The sequence below is a fragment of the Poecilia reticulata genome, linkage group LG13 (genome assembly GCF_000633615.1).
Source record: "Poecilia reticulata strain Guanapo linkage group LG13, Guppy_female_1.0+MT, whole genome shotgun sequence".
Taxonomy (NCBI): domain Eukaryota; kingdom Metazoa; phylum Chordata; class Actinopteri; order Cyprinodontiformes; family Poeciliidae; genus Poecilia; species Poecilia reticulata.
In genome coordinates this window covers 23,016,094-23,032,411 of record NC_024343.1, presented here as the reverse complement: position 1 = coordinate 23,032,411, position 16,318 = coordinate 23,016,094, and the positions used below count along the sequence as shown (strand labels likewise).

General features: G+C 37.7%; 1 protein-coding gene across 1 annotated transcript; it reads left to right on the top strand.

The window, feature by feature from the left end:
• Window positions 1–4,913: 4,913 nt before the first annotated feature.
• Window positions 4,914–16,019, top strand: mpzl3 (myelin protein zero-like 3). The gene is made up of 6 exons (XM_008426063.2): window positions 4,914–5,154; window positions 7,177–7,343; window positions 12,395–12,608; window positions 13,181–13,337; window positions 15,125–15,194; window positions 15,394–16,019. The coding sequence occupies exons 1-6, from the start codon at window positions 5,085–5,087 to the stop codon at window positions 15,472–15,474; spliced, it is 759 nt and encodes a 252-aa protein (XP_008424285.1). The 5' UTR covers window positions 4,914–5,084; the 3' UTR covers window positions 15,475–16,019.
• Window positions 16,020–16,318: the final 299 nt, after the last annotated feature.

The window sequence follows — 16,318 nt, the reverse complement described above, 5'->3', positions numbered from 1 at the left end:
CATCCATCCATCCATCCATCCATCCATCCATCCATCCATCCATCCATCCATCCATCCATCCATCCATCCATCCATCCATCCATCCATCCATCCATTTTCTTTACACCCTTGTCCCTTATTGGGGTCAGGAGGGTTGCTGGTGACAATCTTCAGCTAACGTTCCGGGCGAGAGGCCTGGACAGATCGCCAGTCTGTCGCAGGACATTTTATTCTAAATTATTAAATTATCTGTCAATATGGTTAACTGATAAGAAGAATCAATTCTCCAAAATGTTACAGATTTTCTAATTCAGTCAAAAATTAAAAGGACATTACTTCCTCAATAATGTCTTTTGCTTTGTAAAATGATTATTTGGAGTACACCAATTTTGCCAATTTGTAAAAGCTAATAGACAAAATTGTCATGATGCATTTTCAGTAAGCAAATGCCAGCCGCATTTTAGATTTTTTTTTAAACTCTCTTTTGCATAACTATGAAATTTTAACATAAGAAATATTATAACTTCACAGAATCACACAACAATTACAGAATTACAGTTTTGATGCGCTTACCATTCTTGTTTAATCTTTTTAGTCTTTTGTGAAGTGTCTTGACGACTCTGGCAATTTAACATGTGACTAGCAACACAACTGTTTCTAAAAAGAAACACTGTTACTATTCGAGGTCACACTGCACAGTTGGAGGAATTGAGTTGTGCGTGCAACACCTCTGGTGTTCATTTGGTATATTATCCATGTAATCCAGTTCAAAAAGTGAGAGAAGACTACAAAATACATTGAGTTGCTGATGAGCTCCTGTCCTTGGCAGGCCTCATCTAAGAAGGTTCTCCACGACTTCCTGTTTTCTCCATTTGTAGATAATGGCTCTTACTGTGATTCAGTGGAGTCTCAAATCTTTATAAATGACACTGTAACCCTTTCTATACTTATGGCTGTCCTAAATGTTTTTTTAGATTATATGCTTTTTGAGATTTGATTTGATTTGATTTTACCATACTTCCTGTTGTCAGGTCCTTTTGCTAGGCCAGGACTTAAGATAGAGATTGAAGAAAGATTGAAATCAGCTTCTTAATTTTTTTTTTTTTTCAGTTAATTCAAGATTTGACATGGGGGTAAGCAATTACTTTTCTAGGTAGGTTTGATAACTTTTTTCATAAATAAGTGCTATTATTATCAGAAAACTAGATTTTGTATTTAAATAATTTGCTTTTGTCTGCTGCCAAAATTTGCTTAAACATCTGAAATAATAATAAAAAAAGAGCAAACTGCAACTTTTTCTATACACAGATTTGTTTTTGTGACTCCACCGAAGCTTGTTGTTGAAGTCTGTAGCAGAAACATGTTGATGAAACTCCTGGAAGATACGTTTTTGAAATACTTTTGCTTTGTGACTCAACATTTTCCAATGGAGTGTAGTTGCTATGGCAACCATGATTAAACATTTCCTAAGAAGAGCCAACCTGATGTCAGATCAGTACAATAAGGGAAGAAATAGAAATCAAGACAGAAGAAGGAAATTACAGTCTGTTTACAATGTAAATCTGTGCTTAAGACGTACCCGTCATTTTTCTTTGCTCTCCACACCTTGCATTGGGTTGTACTTGGCACAGCAATCTTATATTAAATTCCTTTGCTCATGCATAACCACACAGAACACACAAAAACATGGGCTTGGAAGGACATGTTTCACAGAGATATTATAGCTCTCACTGGTGTGTAAAATATGACTCAGTGTTGGACTGAGATTTCCATTCAGGGCTGCAGCTTAACGTGCAAAGACAAATGTTCAGGTAATGTTTTGCATTCATTTAGAGGTGGAGAAGCAGGATTTGTGCAGCTAAGAATCTCTAAACTCTTGTGCAATCCGGTCTCTCTTGTTTGTGTTCCTTTCTGAGAAGTTAATACTTGTGTATGTGAAACCTTAAATAAAAGACGTGAACTGGACAGTATCTTATCGCCTTTTCAGTCCATTTAAAACAATCACAAGACAGAAAAACTTCTACATTTTGGGGGGGGCAACAATGATTGTATCTACCTTTTGGTGCCAAGAAATTGAAATCACCTTCTTTAGTCTTCCTCTGTGCTGACAGCCAAAAAAAAAAAAGAAAAGAAGTTTCTTGTTGTTCAGAGACGCCAGTAAGTAAGTGAGCAGGGCAGAGAGCCCTGATTGTCAGTGAGGGGCCTGCTGCTGTAACTGAGAACCTGCGACTGTTACCAAACAGAGAACCCTTTTATTCGTACACACAATGTGTCACATGATATAATGGTGTGTTTGCATACCCAGGTAAGAGGCACCAGACTGAGAAACAGATTGCAAAATACAGCTTATGCAATTCTTCTTTAGAAAGATGTGAGGTTAAATACTCACTATATAGGCCAGCACCATTACCCACCACCAGCTCAGAAAAGGAACTCGGAAACTATTACATCATATATTTTGGTTAAAGATGAACAACATAGCTGCATTTGCTGCAGTGTTGATTTTGTCATCGTCCTGATTTACAGTTAACGATGCAAAAAGGAACAGTTTGGCATCTAATAACACACCCATTTTATGCAACATTACAATGCAGTAAGGTGATTAATTTATACAAAAGAGGTAACAACCTGAGAAGCAGACTTTTGTGAGCATATTCTGTCATTAAGTAAATAAGAATGCTTTGTTAAAATTCAATGCTCCTTTACTGGGAAGTGTGATCCCTTGCTCACTGGAATTCATTTTCTGACCTCTTACTCATTTCTTCTTTTAAAAAAAGGGACCAAAGCCCTACTGTGTCACTCCCTTGGTAGTTTTCCGTAGGTTTACACTGTGGCGGTGCTGTCTGTCCTACATGAATTTTTAGGGGCCATTGTCCAGCATATTAAAGTGTTTTCCTGATTTAACAACCATGAATTTGTAAGTGGCTCATTGTAAGGCCTCTGCACAACTTGAGGACACACGGAAAAGGTAATTCAGAGAATTAATTCAGTTCATATCGAGCAGGGACACATCTGGACACCACTGCTTGAGGTAGCTGGAAAAAAGGAGACAACTGATTCCAACATCTAATTTGCTCTTCCGAGCTATGAAAGAGTGAATGCAACATTTACCTCACAGCGTTGCTAAGGGAGTCATGGAAGAAGACGTAGTGCTCCACTTCTGAAAGTAAATCTGTTGGGTTTTTTTCTTGGCACGCAGCAACAATTCTGAGTGCTACATTGCCAGACTGGACACTTAAAAATAAAAAGTCCTCATACGTGACGGAGGTTTTCTGGGCACATCCAACTGGGAGGAGAACCCATGCTAGACCCAAACTTCACTGAAGGGACGGCGCTCGTTTTTCCTGACCTGATGCCCTAAAATGAGATGGAGAGCGTTCCTCTGAGGGGTGTCTATAGGTTTCTCTGCTGGTTACTTTAGTTATGCAGTAAAAAAACAATGAATCAAATAGTAAATTAATTCAGGGGTGTGCAGTTCTGGTTTTCATTGAAGTTCTGAATGTTTTATCCCTTTCTCACTTTGCGTCCACGTGATTTGAATAAGAAATCTGCAGCATCTAGTGGAACTTCAGACACGATGAGGAATAAGTCAAATGCTTAAAATCAGGTACAGCAAAGCAGTTCCACTGAAACATGCAAGACATCAGTGCACCAGGACTGGAAATGCCTACTTCTGGAATAATGTATTGTGCAATTTTTTTCCCTTCACGGTTGTTTGTCATATATTAAATTTCACAGCATTGGTTTTCTGTGTAGGCTGACAAATACTAGAATTCATTATAAGCTCATAAAAGTGCAGAGGATGTCAGGGTCAGTGTACAAAAAGATGCTACCCTTGCATATTCTTTGATGCTTTGATGTGCCATAAAATGACTCCTTTTTCAGATAAGAGGAAATGCTTGATGAACACATGATGGATGTAAGAAGGAAATTGACTACGGAGACCAAATACAGACATATATATACACTTCAAAGGATTTTTGAAGAAACGCATGCAGCAGTTGAGAGATAAAGCACTACACCCCATGAGAAAGTAAACTAACAAAGGCTGGGAAAAGAAAACACCTTCTCCCTTTAGACACAATTACATCCGTAGGACCAGGAGATTGGGAACAGGGAGAGAAGAGGAGTTTGTCCCAACAGATCATCTGCGTTTTCTTATGTATCTGGGTGGGGAGATAAGGTCTGCAAACAAAGGCTCATATGAATTCATATGCATGGTTATACAGGCCGCATCAAAGAAAGTACTATTTGTAAAGCCCCATGTCTTTGCTTCCAACAGTGTTGAAATATAATTAATTTTGATTTCATCCAACTACCCATAAATCACCATAGTTCAAGTATTCTTTCAAAAAGTTAATCAAGATTATTTCATTTGTTAGTTTATAATCATATTTGAAATTAATTTCAAATAATTTGTCCATGCTGAACAGTAGCTACTTTAAATGTACTGTTCAGCATTGTTGTTCTAGTAACAAATTACTGACTTTAGTAAGTAAATAAAATTGTGGCAAATTGAATGCTCCTGGACACCCGCTGCTAGTTTGAGAAGGGAAGTAAGCAGCTGCTTAGTTCGCTTCTGATTTAGACCAGCTCTGTTTTGAAAGCTTTTTGAACACTTACTGTCACACTAAGAGTCTAAATCAATTCAAAATACCAAAATAGGTGAAATAAAGACATATTCAGACAAGCTCCTGCCTTTTCCAATAGCGCACATTGTTATTGAAATCCAAAGTATTTGTACTAGTTATTTATTTTGTGCTATGTCTTTCAATGGACAAAGCACAGCTACCTAATCTAAAATGTATTCAACCAAACTAACTCCTGGTTACAGGTTTTTATCTATCTTTTTTAAAAAAATGTGTTGGACTTTGTATCTTATGGTGGAATTTGACTTTTTTTTTCCCCCTTCGGCGTAAGTTTTGAGCTCTGTCTCCTTGAACTCCTACTTCCTGATCCACCTGTCCGACAGGTATCCACGCAGGCGGGGGGAGAAACTCACTCCAGACGAAACATACTATGGACGGAAATTTACCGAAGTTTTGACGCAACTTTGAGGATTTTTTTCTATCGTCACCGGAGTGGATCCACCTTCAAATCCAATTATGTGTCGAGTGGACGCAAGAAGGACAGCTCTAAATGTAGTTTCGCTGCTCTATTTGTTTGGCGTTTTCGGTAAGCAGAGCCTGAGATCCGGTGTCGTGTCGCAGTGAATATTTCAACATTTAACGTCAGCTGAAAAACAGGCGGTTAAATACTTAAGATATTTGCTCTTAAAAGCGGCTTATTTAGTCATTACTTATTTAGGGAAATGCTTTGTCTTGGCGAGTCATACTTGTATCAATAGTGCAGACTACAAGATAGTTTTTTTTTAATGGTATTTTGATAAGTTTTAGAATGTAAGGAAACACCATTAATGAATTTAAGACGCGAAATTTAAAACCTTATGTTGAAAGGTCAATACATAAAATAACAGTAAATAGAATATTATTCAATTTAATTGACAGGATCGTCAGTATTTGTGTGGGAGAGTATTGCATAATAACAGGCCTTTTGAGTCGTAAAATCAGGAAGAGGATCCCGGGGCCAGGCTTCAGCGCTGGGACTCCGTACTGGATTAGGACGTGTTTAAAATACACTAAAACATCCTTCCAACATGAGCTCTCTTTAAATAACTTGGATAGGACATAAACAGTCATTAGCACAGACTTTTAGCTTCTGTATGTGGATATGTACTTACGTTATGCTGGGTGGTTACAATAACGTTCATATTGCCAGGGTATCTATCCTGAATGCTGCTTGTGTACGCCAACAAGTGTGTCTTTTTGGGTAAATCTGAGGTAGTTTTATTTTTGCCTTAATTGTTTAAAGTTTAATTAACCAGTAACTTTTTCAAAATTTGTCATAATATGAAGTTTATATTTAAAGTATTTGAGATTTTTGAAAAACAATGTACTGTTTTCTCTCTCTTTAAATTTGTGGTTTGTATTTGTACTCAGCCTGCTGAGTTAATACAGAACTTTTTGCAAATAAGTCAATGTAATTCTCCCCAGGCCCCCATTGTTCTTTGCAGACTGAGAATAAATTACACACAGGTGTATTTTACTAGTTTAGATTACTCGTATAACCCCACATGAAAAAGGGGCTGAATGTAAATCCACAGCACACTCTTCACATTTTTGTTTGAAAAAGGAAGCTTATGGGGTATGAATATTTTCCAAGCCACTATGGAAATATAGGTTCATTTAATGGTAGTTAAAGCTACATTAAGTAATGATGATTGGCAGCACCAGGACCTTCCTCCTGGCTATGATTGGTTGTTATTCTGTTAAATCAAGGTGACAGTTTTAATTAATATGTCAAAAAACATATTGTTTATCATATACTTCAGCTCTAAATCAGATAGCTGACACAAATCAACAACTGTTGAGTTTGTACAAATGAATTCAACCCATTGTGATGGTGATATTCTGAGCAAAAATATAACTATTTCAAAAAGTAGTTATTTAAGAATAACTAGATATATTGCATCTAAATACAGATGTGTTTGTTTGTTCCAATTGTGGGGCTGTGAAATTTTATTATTCTGCATCATTTTCCTTGCTAGCTTTTTTTGTTATCACATTTAGAAACTTTGTGTCAGTGCAAAGACCACAGAGGACCTGCCAAGACCTCTAATTACCACATTAGCAGCATCCATCATGTCACTGAGATTTAGAGTGTTTCCTCTATCAAGAGTCCTCTGCTTCATTTCCTTTTTATGAGAAAATAGTTCTGTTTGTGTTGTTATCTCTATATTCACTTAATATCCTCAGTGAGCTGATGGGTTTCTAGACACATGTTAAGAAACTCATAACTGTTAAAGGTCTGATGGACAGATGTTGAACATGTCTATCAAATGCAAGAAGAGCAGCTGGTGAGAAACTTGTATTAATGTGTCACTCAGTGTTATGTGTACCAGGAGAGCCTTGCTGTCCTGTCACTTTTGTGACAACCACAAAAGTGACAACATTGCAACATTTCTTGGTTGATATCAGTTGTTTTTCTTTTAAAAGTGGGTGGAAAAACCACTTGCAGTGTTTTTTTTGTTTTTTTTTTCTTTCTAGTTCTCCACTTCAGTTTCTGTGGAACTCAAGAAGATGTGATTCAGCTCGTATCATATTTCCAATTTCTTACTTGGCTTCATCTCTTCTCCAGGTCTTTCCCAAGTTTCCTCCATCGAAGTGACCACTCCATCAGAGCTCCATGCAATTAAAGGGGATACTGTTAGGTTGCCCTGCACTTTTACCTCCACAGCAAGCCCAACAAGTAAAATGCGTGTTAGCTGGTCATATACACCACAGACTGGAGGTTCATCACTGGTGGTGAGTATTTGAGAACCTACTTGTATAATTCCTTACCATAATAAAAACCCATGTAATGTTGTTGTGTTCTCAAGCATAATACTCAAAGACAAACTAATGGACCAAGCACAGTTTGAGAGTAGTTTTATTGACACTCTGTTTTATTGACACTTAGACACTTGGCTCAGTATTAAGGCAGTGCAAGTTTAAAGAGTGAGTTTTACATAAATTAAAAATCATGGAACCATCTTGGAACTACTGCAGAAACTAATATCTAAGGTCTTCCTGATCTCCACTAAAGTGGGGGGGTCAATCAGTACCAAGAAAAATGATAGGCGTACCTGAAACGGCAGCCAGTAACAATAGATTGATTTCAAAGCTAAATTTTCCTTTTTATATTTTAGATGTGCTCTGCAATAAAAATATCCAAAGGAAAATTGGACATATAAAAAACATTTAAATGTTTTTTTTTTTTCATACTGGGACTGCAATGTTGAGAAGACTGAATATAAAAAAATAGTTAAATTATCTTACCATCAACTACAGATTCTTCAAAATCCAGTTTGTGATTCTTGAAACGTTTTATTCGTAAAAAAAAAAAAAAAAAAATCTTGAGCGTCCCAAAAATACTATCATAATTTTGTTCTGAAGCCAGTGTATTTTCCTGCTAGCTGAATATGTTGTCAGACCCATAAGTTACTAATTTTGACTTTTCCTGTTTGCGGTGTGTGAAAAGCAAGGTGGAGTCTTGGGAACACATAAAGTGGTTCATTTGGTGCTTAAAATAGGGATTGCTTTTCCTAGCTTGGTTTGATATTCTCCATATTTTCAGCCTTGAACAAAAAAAACCCTAATATTTTCACTGAATAAATGTCTTTATGAGCCAGAGAGACCAAACGCATACAGATCATATTTACATATTGATAAAAAAAAATATCAGGACCTGCTACGGGAAAATTACTTGTTTTAATAGCAGGTTACTTTATTTGCATTCTAGTGTGATCTAATTCTTGAACCTATCAGTGCACAAGCTGTGATGGTAATAACTGAAGGCATTTCATTCTGATTTCATTCATTTTTGATTTGAACACCATTTGTACCTGCATGTTTGATATATTAGTCCCATGCTGAGAATTTTATGTTCCTTTCCACCATTTGTATATGTCTGCAGCTTTCAGAGTAAATATCAGCCGGCCGGCCAGCCAGCCCAACCCGATACCACTTCCTTTACTGCATTGTGGTCTTGTTTGAAATGAGTTCAGATGTATCCACTCTAAACCATAACTGCATTCAGTCTCATAACCCTGCACACTTTGGGCTAACGCTCACTCTGCAGTCCACAAAGAGTGCACCACATAATTTAAGCAGCTCCTTTGTGCTTGGAGACGACCATCAAGTGTGGTTCTTTGTAATTGCATTTGGACTGTGAGATTCTATAGTGTGGTAGCTGCAACCCTATATGCAGTAATTTCCTATAGGAGCACTCAGCATTAAATGGAAGCTAATGCTTTGTGGTTCTGCTGGTGTGACGTGCTGTTGGTTGGGTCATTTAAGACAAAGTTGTCTTCCCTAAGTATTAGGACAGAACAATCGGCGACCATTAAAAAGTTAAAGAATATAAATCCTCGTGGATTTCTAGCACTCGTTCTATGGAGCCTTTTCCGCTGTGTTGGATCTGAATCTCGATACGACCCACAGAAATGTTTATTTCTAAACCCTCAGTTACTTTCCTCCCAATTTCATTAGCGTCTTTGGTTTATTGGCCCGCGGGCCCCTGGCTGTATATCACACTGGGAGAGGCCATGAATAAGCATGTGAAAACCTGTCAGAAAATATCAATTTGCTGCTGAAGCTTTAGTGTCAATCAGCATTGCTGCAGTGCTTCAGTGGCTTGCATAATTACCTCTGTCTCAGTGAGAATAAACTTTGCAGATTGGAGGAGAGAGGCTGAATATTCAATCAAATATTTGCAGAAAATGATAGTAATTGGAGTATTTGGCTGATGAACTCTTCTTTGGGCCAGAAACAGATGCTTATTTTCTAAATCTTTTAGATACATTCAGGTTTTCTCCGGTTTAAAGCGCTATGTTGATTCTTAGTCTTCCTCTAGTTTGTTGCTTATAGGCCTGTCAAGCTACATTACATAAGGATGATTGGCTTTATCAGTATGAGCGTACAGTGAGTCTCTTAGAAAGTGCTTGTGTACACATAGAGTTGTAAAACAGTAACATTTATCAGTGGCTGTGATTGTTCTGTATTTGCTTTTGCCGTTATGCGGTTTTTATTTTCCGAGGCCACGTGTAACTAACCTTGTTGATGCTTCTGACAATCTTTTGCATGCTTCTGGATGTAAACATATGAAATGTTGCTGTGTGATCTATATTTAATAAATATTAATGCAGGAAAGCTCAAAATAGTGCATTAGAACATGTTATTAACAAAATGACCTTGCCTGTGTTGTGTTAATTCCTTTTGGTAGGTTTCAGGCAATTTTTATTGAGTGTTTAAATTGGATCAGTGTTTAAAAAATGGTAACAAATCCAAAAATACACCAGGTTTCTCAGTTTTACTTTACTAATTAGCGTGGTGGAGTTCAGAAACGATGAGCTACAGTAGTAGTGTGATTTATCTGCTTACATACTTATCAGTTCTCTCCAGTTTTGGTATCCATTTTCTTATAATGATCTAAAATGCTCCGGAATGCCATTTTCTTGGTAATCGGATGAGAAGGAAAGCTTTCTCTTTGCTTCCTGTTTATTTCACATAGCTGTGACTAAGACTGACATCCCAATTTCACACTAACCATTAAACCAGTGTTCTTTATCAACAACAAGCTGAATGAAAGAATGTGGCTACTAACACATCAAGAAACGAAAATTGAGAGCTTGAAATACTCGTAACATGCATATGGGGAGAATTGAGCACACAATATTTAGATTTTTTTAAAATCTTATTTGGAGAGTATCTGTGTTTGTACAGTATTTAAATGAATAAGAAGCATAGTTCCCTTGAACACACACCTAGATACACACAAAATAAAGAAAAATGTGTAAGGTGAAATGGGGACAAAACCTCAGCTTTTTTTTTTTTAAGGTTTGGTGACATTAGTGACGGGCTGGACAGTGGCGCAGTTGGTAGAGCTGTTGCCTTGCAGCAAGAAGGTTCTGGGTTCAATTCCCGGCCTGGGGTCTTTCTGCATGGAGTTTGCATGTTCTCCCTGTGCATGCGTGGGTTTTCTCCGGGTACTCCGGTTTCCTCCCACAGTCCAAAAACATGACTGTCAGGTTAATTGGCCTCTCCAAATTGCCCCTAGGTGTGAGTGTGCATGGTTGTTTGTCCTGTGTGTCTCTCTGTTGCCCTGCGACAGACTGGCAACCTGTCCAGGGTGAACCCCGCCTCTCGCCCGAAACGTTAGCTGGAGATGGGCACCAGCACCCCTCCCAACCCCACTAAGGGACAAGGGTGCAAGAAAATGGATGGATGGATGGATGGACATTAGTGACCTTTTTGGTTGTAGCTTGATGGAAGGAGGGCAGAGGCAGCGGGACGATGCAGTAAATAGCCAGTGACCAGTGTGTTGAGAACGATAGGCTGCAGTGCACCTGTTCATTTGTGAAAATGAACTCAGCACCACCCTTAACCAGAAAGTTATATCAGTCCTCAGTCCTCATTAGGGAACAAATGCATAATTTCCTATTCGGAATCTTTTTCTTTTTTGCTATTTTCTTGAATTTTAACTCAGGTTTTGTGATAAAAATGAGGTCTGGATCTTTTTTTAAATTACATTGACTGTCATATGTTTTTATTAGACATTAGCTTTAAAAGTGAAATCTCTCAGGAATCATTATAGATCTAATCATGATCGTCTCAGGAGTTTTTAGCCCGAGTTCTGTTATATAGACCAAAGAGTAATAAAAACAGTCTGCTGTCCAGCTGCCAAATGAAATATTGCATAATGGGGTATAGTGCTATGCTGTAACCTTTACTTTAGACAGATGTAATTTTATCACCCTTACTGAACTCACCTAGCTGCTACTGCATAAATTTGCATTAGACAGCATTTTGCCATAAGTTAAGGGGACATAGGAGACAATTAGTCTGGTTACATTTTAAAATGTGGCTTTATGAGTTCATGAATTTAAAGCTTTGACTAACTGATCTTTACAGTTGTTAGCAGACCAGACTGTGAATAATTCAGAAGATTTACTGGTTTATACCAACGTTTAAAACCCTTAATTAACTGGAATGACCTTACATTTTTCTGTGATGGGTAAAATAGTCACTCTGTCTTCACTTTTTCTCCATGGCATTGTTGCCTGTAGGCAAAGTTTGGTAGTGCGATTTTCATCCTGCAACTCAAAGATACTGAACTTGGATATGATCTCTCTCTACACTCGAAAGCTCCAGCTTTCGAGTGTAGTATCAAGGAATCTTGATTTTTCTGGCATTCATTTCAATATTTAAAACATTTGTAGTCCTTATTCATTACATTTGGAAAAATCTATCATCATAGCATCATATATCACTGCTTTTTTTTGTTTAAATCCAGTTATATTTATAGTTAATTTTTTTGTCTAACTTTATTAGTCATTTGTCGAAATGTGCTCTAAAACATGTTTTTCTTTCCCTCCCTGCTCCCACGCACACACATACAACAAACTCGTACTCCAGATGCAGTGTTTGAAAAGGTCTTGGTCGGCGTAACAGAGTAGTGACTCAGTGTTGAGGTTTGTTGTTGTAAACAAACTGATGTGGGTAAATGTCAACTTGAGAGTTAAATTTTGCTTTCCAGACATGTGCAGATATTTTTTCCACAACCATGAATATCCCTTCCCTGTAGTTGTTTTTCTATGAACAACCTTGCCAAAATAGGACAAATGCAGTGCCCCAAGTTGAATTCTGCAGCAATTCGTCTTATTTGCTCTGAATAAGTACACTCAATATTTTCAGGTGTTATATATTTGACAGCGAATTTAAATATTTAAAGTGCACAGTTTTTGCTCAAGCTACACTTTATTTCACCACCTGGTCTTTATGAAACAATCTTTTTTGGCTTTTCTTTTCCATTGCAGTTTTTCCACTTCTCCTCCAAAGCGGAACTTCCAAAGACTGGTCAGTTTGCTGGTCGCATCAAATGGCAGGGAACCCCTGCACGTGGGGACGTCTCCATCTACCTGATCAATGCCACTCTGAATGATAATGGGACATATACATGTGATGTCACAAACCCCCCAGATGTCTTCGGCTCCCCGAAGTCGCACACTGTTCTGACAGTTACTCCAAAGCGTAAGTTAACACAGAAACAGATGGGAAATCATAATGGTGGGCAGCCCTTTGAATTCAACTGCCTGCCAAATATTTCTTGATTCAGCAGATTAAGTGCAAATATTTAGGCCTCGTTTTCATTGGGCTGCCATATAATGTAAGCAATCTGGCTCAACATTTTCTGGCTTTTGAGGTTAAGGTTGAGGATGTCTATTTGGAGAAGATCACCCTCCTCTGCCGTGTGTGTTTCAGCACCTGCAGTAGCAGCACTGCTAAAGCTCCTGAGAAAACTTTGCACATTTTAGTTGTTTATGTCTGAGAGCAGTTTCCAGGCAACCAGGAAGTTCGTGGTCCCAGTCAAATAGGACCATAAACTTCCTGTGAATGAAATTATGATTGGTGCATACAGTCATAACTGTTTATGCTAAAACGTTGAAGTTAAATTGTTTTAAATATGTTTCTGAAATGTTTGTTTTTCTCTGAGGAGAGAGTTGTGAGGAGTTTGTATTCTTGGTGTAAACTCCTGTGAGTAGCTGATGATGATCACCTTGGTAATTTGTACCTAACGACCCCGATATTCTTGCTGTCCTCAGCTACGACCATCCGCTTCACAGATGTTGCCGTGCTCATCGCCTTTATCCTCCTCCCCTCCGGCCTCATTACCTTCTTCCTGATTGGACGGATGTTGTGTCCCAAGAAACGGCACAACCAATCAAAGGCCTACAGATCACCAATAGAGGTCACAGAGGGGTGAGGACATTTATTCTACCAATCACTGATGTTACTCTCTTGGGGATAATGACAGTCAAGTCAGCCTTCAGCAATGATAGATTCTACATCTGGATTGCTAATGCGGCAAAGGTTAAGCAAGAACTGAGGTCTAAGTTAAAGGTTTGGCTTAAGAAAGGTCAGGCGTTTTGGAGGAACGTGCTTTGAACCAACACCGTCTTCCCATGATTGATCTCTAATGTGGCTTCAGATTGCAGGCATGGACTTCATAATCTGAGCAGAGCTGCTGCTTTCTCTTTTTTAACTCTTTTGGGATTCTGGATAAACTGGTTACCTTAACATAACTATAAAAGTCAGATAGATGGATTGATAGATACTTTATTGTGTTTTAGGTGCACTGGGAAAAAACCCCAACATAAAACAAACACACCATAATATCTTTATTGCTCTATTGGGCCGGTATGGGATGCTCTCCATATACCTTGATTGAAAAATATCACGATATGTACGAGATTTAAAAAACTTAGAACACAATGTGATTGCTTTACTGAGAAGTAGTGTCAATCCCTAGGTTAAAATAAAATGAAATTGATATAAGTTATATAGCAATAATATATAAATTTATATAAGCCCATAACACACTAAGTGTGTTATGGCATTGAGATATAGCTTAGTTATACTTGATGAATGTATTTAAAATGTAAGGGGTTTGGGTGCGTTATGTCAAGATTATGCCAAAGTATATTTTCTCCAACTTTTTAAAAAAAATTTCAATATTTTGCATTCAATTTTATTCCCGGTAATTATTATAGGTTCATTAATCAAGGAAAATTTCCAATTGAAAAATTATTGGACTATTCCACCTAGTTCATCTTTAGAGTATGGGGCTTTGAGCTCAAACTGTAAATTTTAGTTTCTATAAATTGACATCACAATGTTAAGCACAACAAATAAAGTGATTACTAAACACGCCTTAAAGAATTATAGCATAGTGTAGTTTTATGACAAAATCAACTCTTGTCCTTGTATGTAAGTTTTTGAACACCGCTACTGAACACAGCTCTCTTTCAGCTTCAGGCTTTTCTTTTCTGCTTAACATCCATTTAGTCAGAGCACAGGGCAGCAGCCATCCATCATTTATTTGCCAATTTAATAACCTTTTAATAATGGATCACTCTTTTTTTCCTAATAGAATTTAATATTTCACTTGTCTTCACTTGAGAACTGATACTCAAAATTGCGGCCTCAACCACAGTTCATGAGGCTTCGGACTGCACTGTGGCTTTAGGAGCAAGAATGTGAAAACCTTCATCAGGGTTTATCAGACATGCATGTTCATGTTGTGAACAGCAAAGACACTGAAGCATATGCACCACTTCCGACTCCAGACCAGCCAGAAAGCACCGAGCAGCAGGGTTTTCAAACACAAAGGTCTGCAGGGACTGACTCACATTTGGAGGGCAGTCTCTCCAAGAATTACAGCTTCTGGCACTGATGCATCGCTTTCTTTTGTGTGGTGATAACTCATAAAAATAGTCATTTTATAGATCTTCAAATAGTCGTTTTGTTTGAACTTGTCTCTAAGAGTTTTTTTATTTTACTTTTTTTTGCCCTGGTTGCTTGCCCTGATATTAAAGTAATAGGAGTGAAAGACACAGTGACACATTTCAACACTGGGTAAAAATCAGCTTTTGATATGTTTTATACACACAAAACACAGGTTAAAATGTGTGATACATTGCATGTTTTGACATCTGTTTGTGTGATTACTTTCATTAACGACCCTCTGCGTGTTCTCCTCCCATCAGAGAGGAAACTGGTGTCTGCCCACAGGCAGCCTACGTAAAGAGCACCACTTGCTGTGACATGTGTCTAATGGTACGTCTTAACAGTGTTGCACTTGGAAAACAATAACTCTCAGTTCATGAATAACTTGAATGGTTATGTCCACTTCATCAAATGAATAGTGCATATTGCATAACCTCATTGCATTACAGCAGGAACATTAAGATGTGTGACATACTGATAATTTTCCTGCACAGAGTTTTTAATCTCTCCCTGCTCTGGTCTCTTCAAGGACTCTGACGAAGAGGAGGAATACTACAGTATGCAGAAGATGCAACCCAGAGAAGAGGAGCATGTTGAATCTCAGTGCTAACATCCACGGTGATAGTTGTTTAAAATCTTCAGCCACTGGACAGAAAACAAAACTGGCCTTCTTGATTAGTATTTGGTCATAAAGTTTACTTTTTTTTTTTCTTCCATTTTTATTTTCAGACAGTTTCAGAAATTGCTCCACCGCAATATTTACCACAATTATTTGACTTACTTTTTACTGCTGAGCTGAGCAGATAAGATCTGACAGAATACAAAAATCCTTTATACCTTCATGGGTTATGGTGTAGATACTTTATTTTGTCTGCAGTAGAGCTACTAAACCAAGCACCTTTAAATCAGGTGGAACCTGACAAAACAAGCCAACCAAGCACTGTATATATATACAATAAAAAATATATATATATTTTTAACTTTCTGATTTACCTAGTGTCATTTTGTTATTGTGAAGCATGTGGATGCATTTATTTTATTTTATTCTAATTTATTACCTCAGAGAGCGGCTGTATTCATTCTGTCTTTGAGTGGCAGTGGAACGTTTTGGGTGTTTGAGATTAGGACAGAATAAACATTTTGATTTAAAATTTCTACTGATCTCACTTTGTGTTCTGTCTTTCACTGTTTCATTTTAGCACCAACCTTGTGTCAGTGTACTTCTTATTGTGTGTTCTTGAGGCCTGTTGTGTGACAGTTTAGCTCTGGACGCATCTTTTTTTTAACGTAAATAAATTATTGATGAGAGAATGAGCATTGATTTTAAAACTAGACTCCCTTCTAAAAGACAACACAACATGCAGTGCTTCATCAGTAAACACAACTTGTTGAAGTCGAGTCTCCACTTATGTACTTTTTATGAATAAGCCGCTTCCTAATGTTGCCGAGTCGTT

What these genes read in the sequence shown, in the direction of transcription:
- mpzl3 (XM_008426063.2), top strand. Translation starts at nt 5,085, where the DNA reads ATGTGTCGAGTGGACGCAAGAAGGACAGCTCTAAATGTAGTTTCGCTG. An exon ending in CCAATAGAGGTCACAGAGGG is followed by an intron (nt 13,338 to 15,124) that starts GTGAGGACATTT and finishes TCCTCCCATCAG; the next exon opens with AGAGGAAACTGGTGTCTGCC. An exon ending in GCTGTGACATGTGTCTAATG is followed by an intron (nt 15,195 to 15,393) that starts GTACGTCTTAAC and finishes GGTCTCTTCAAG; the next exon opens with GACTCTGACGAAGAGGAGGA.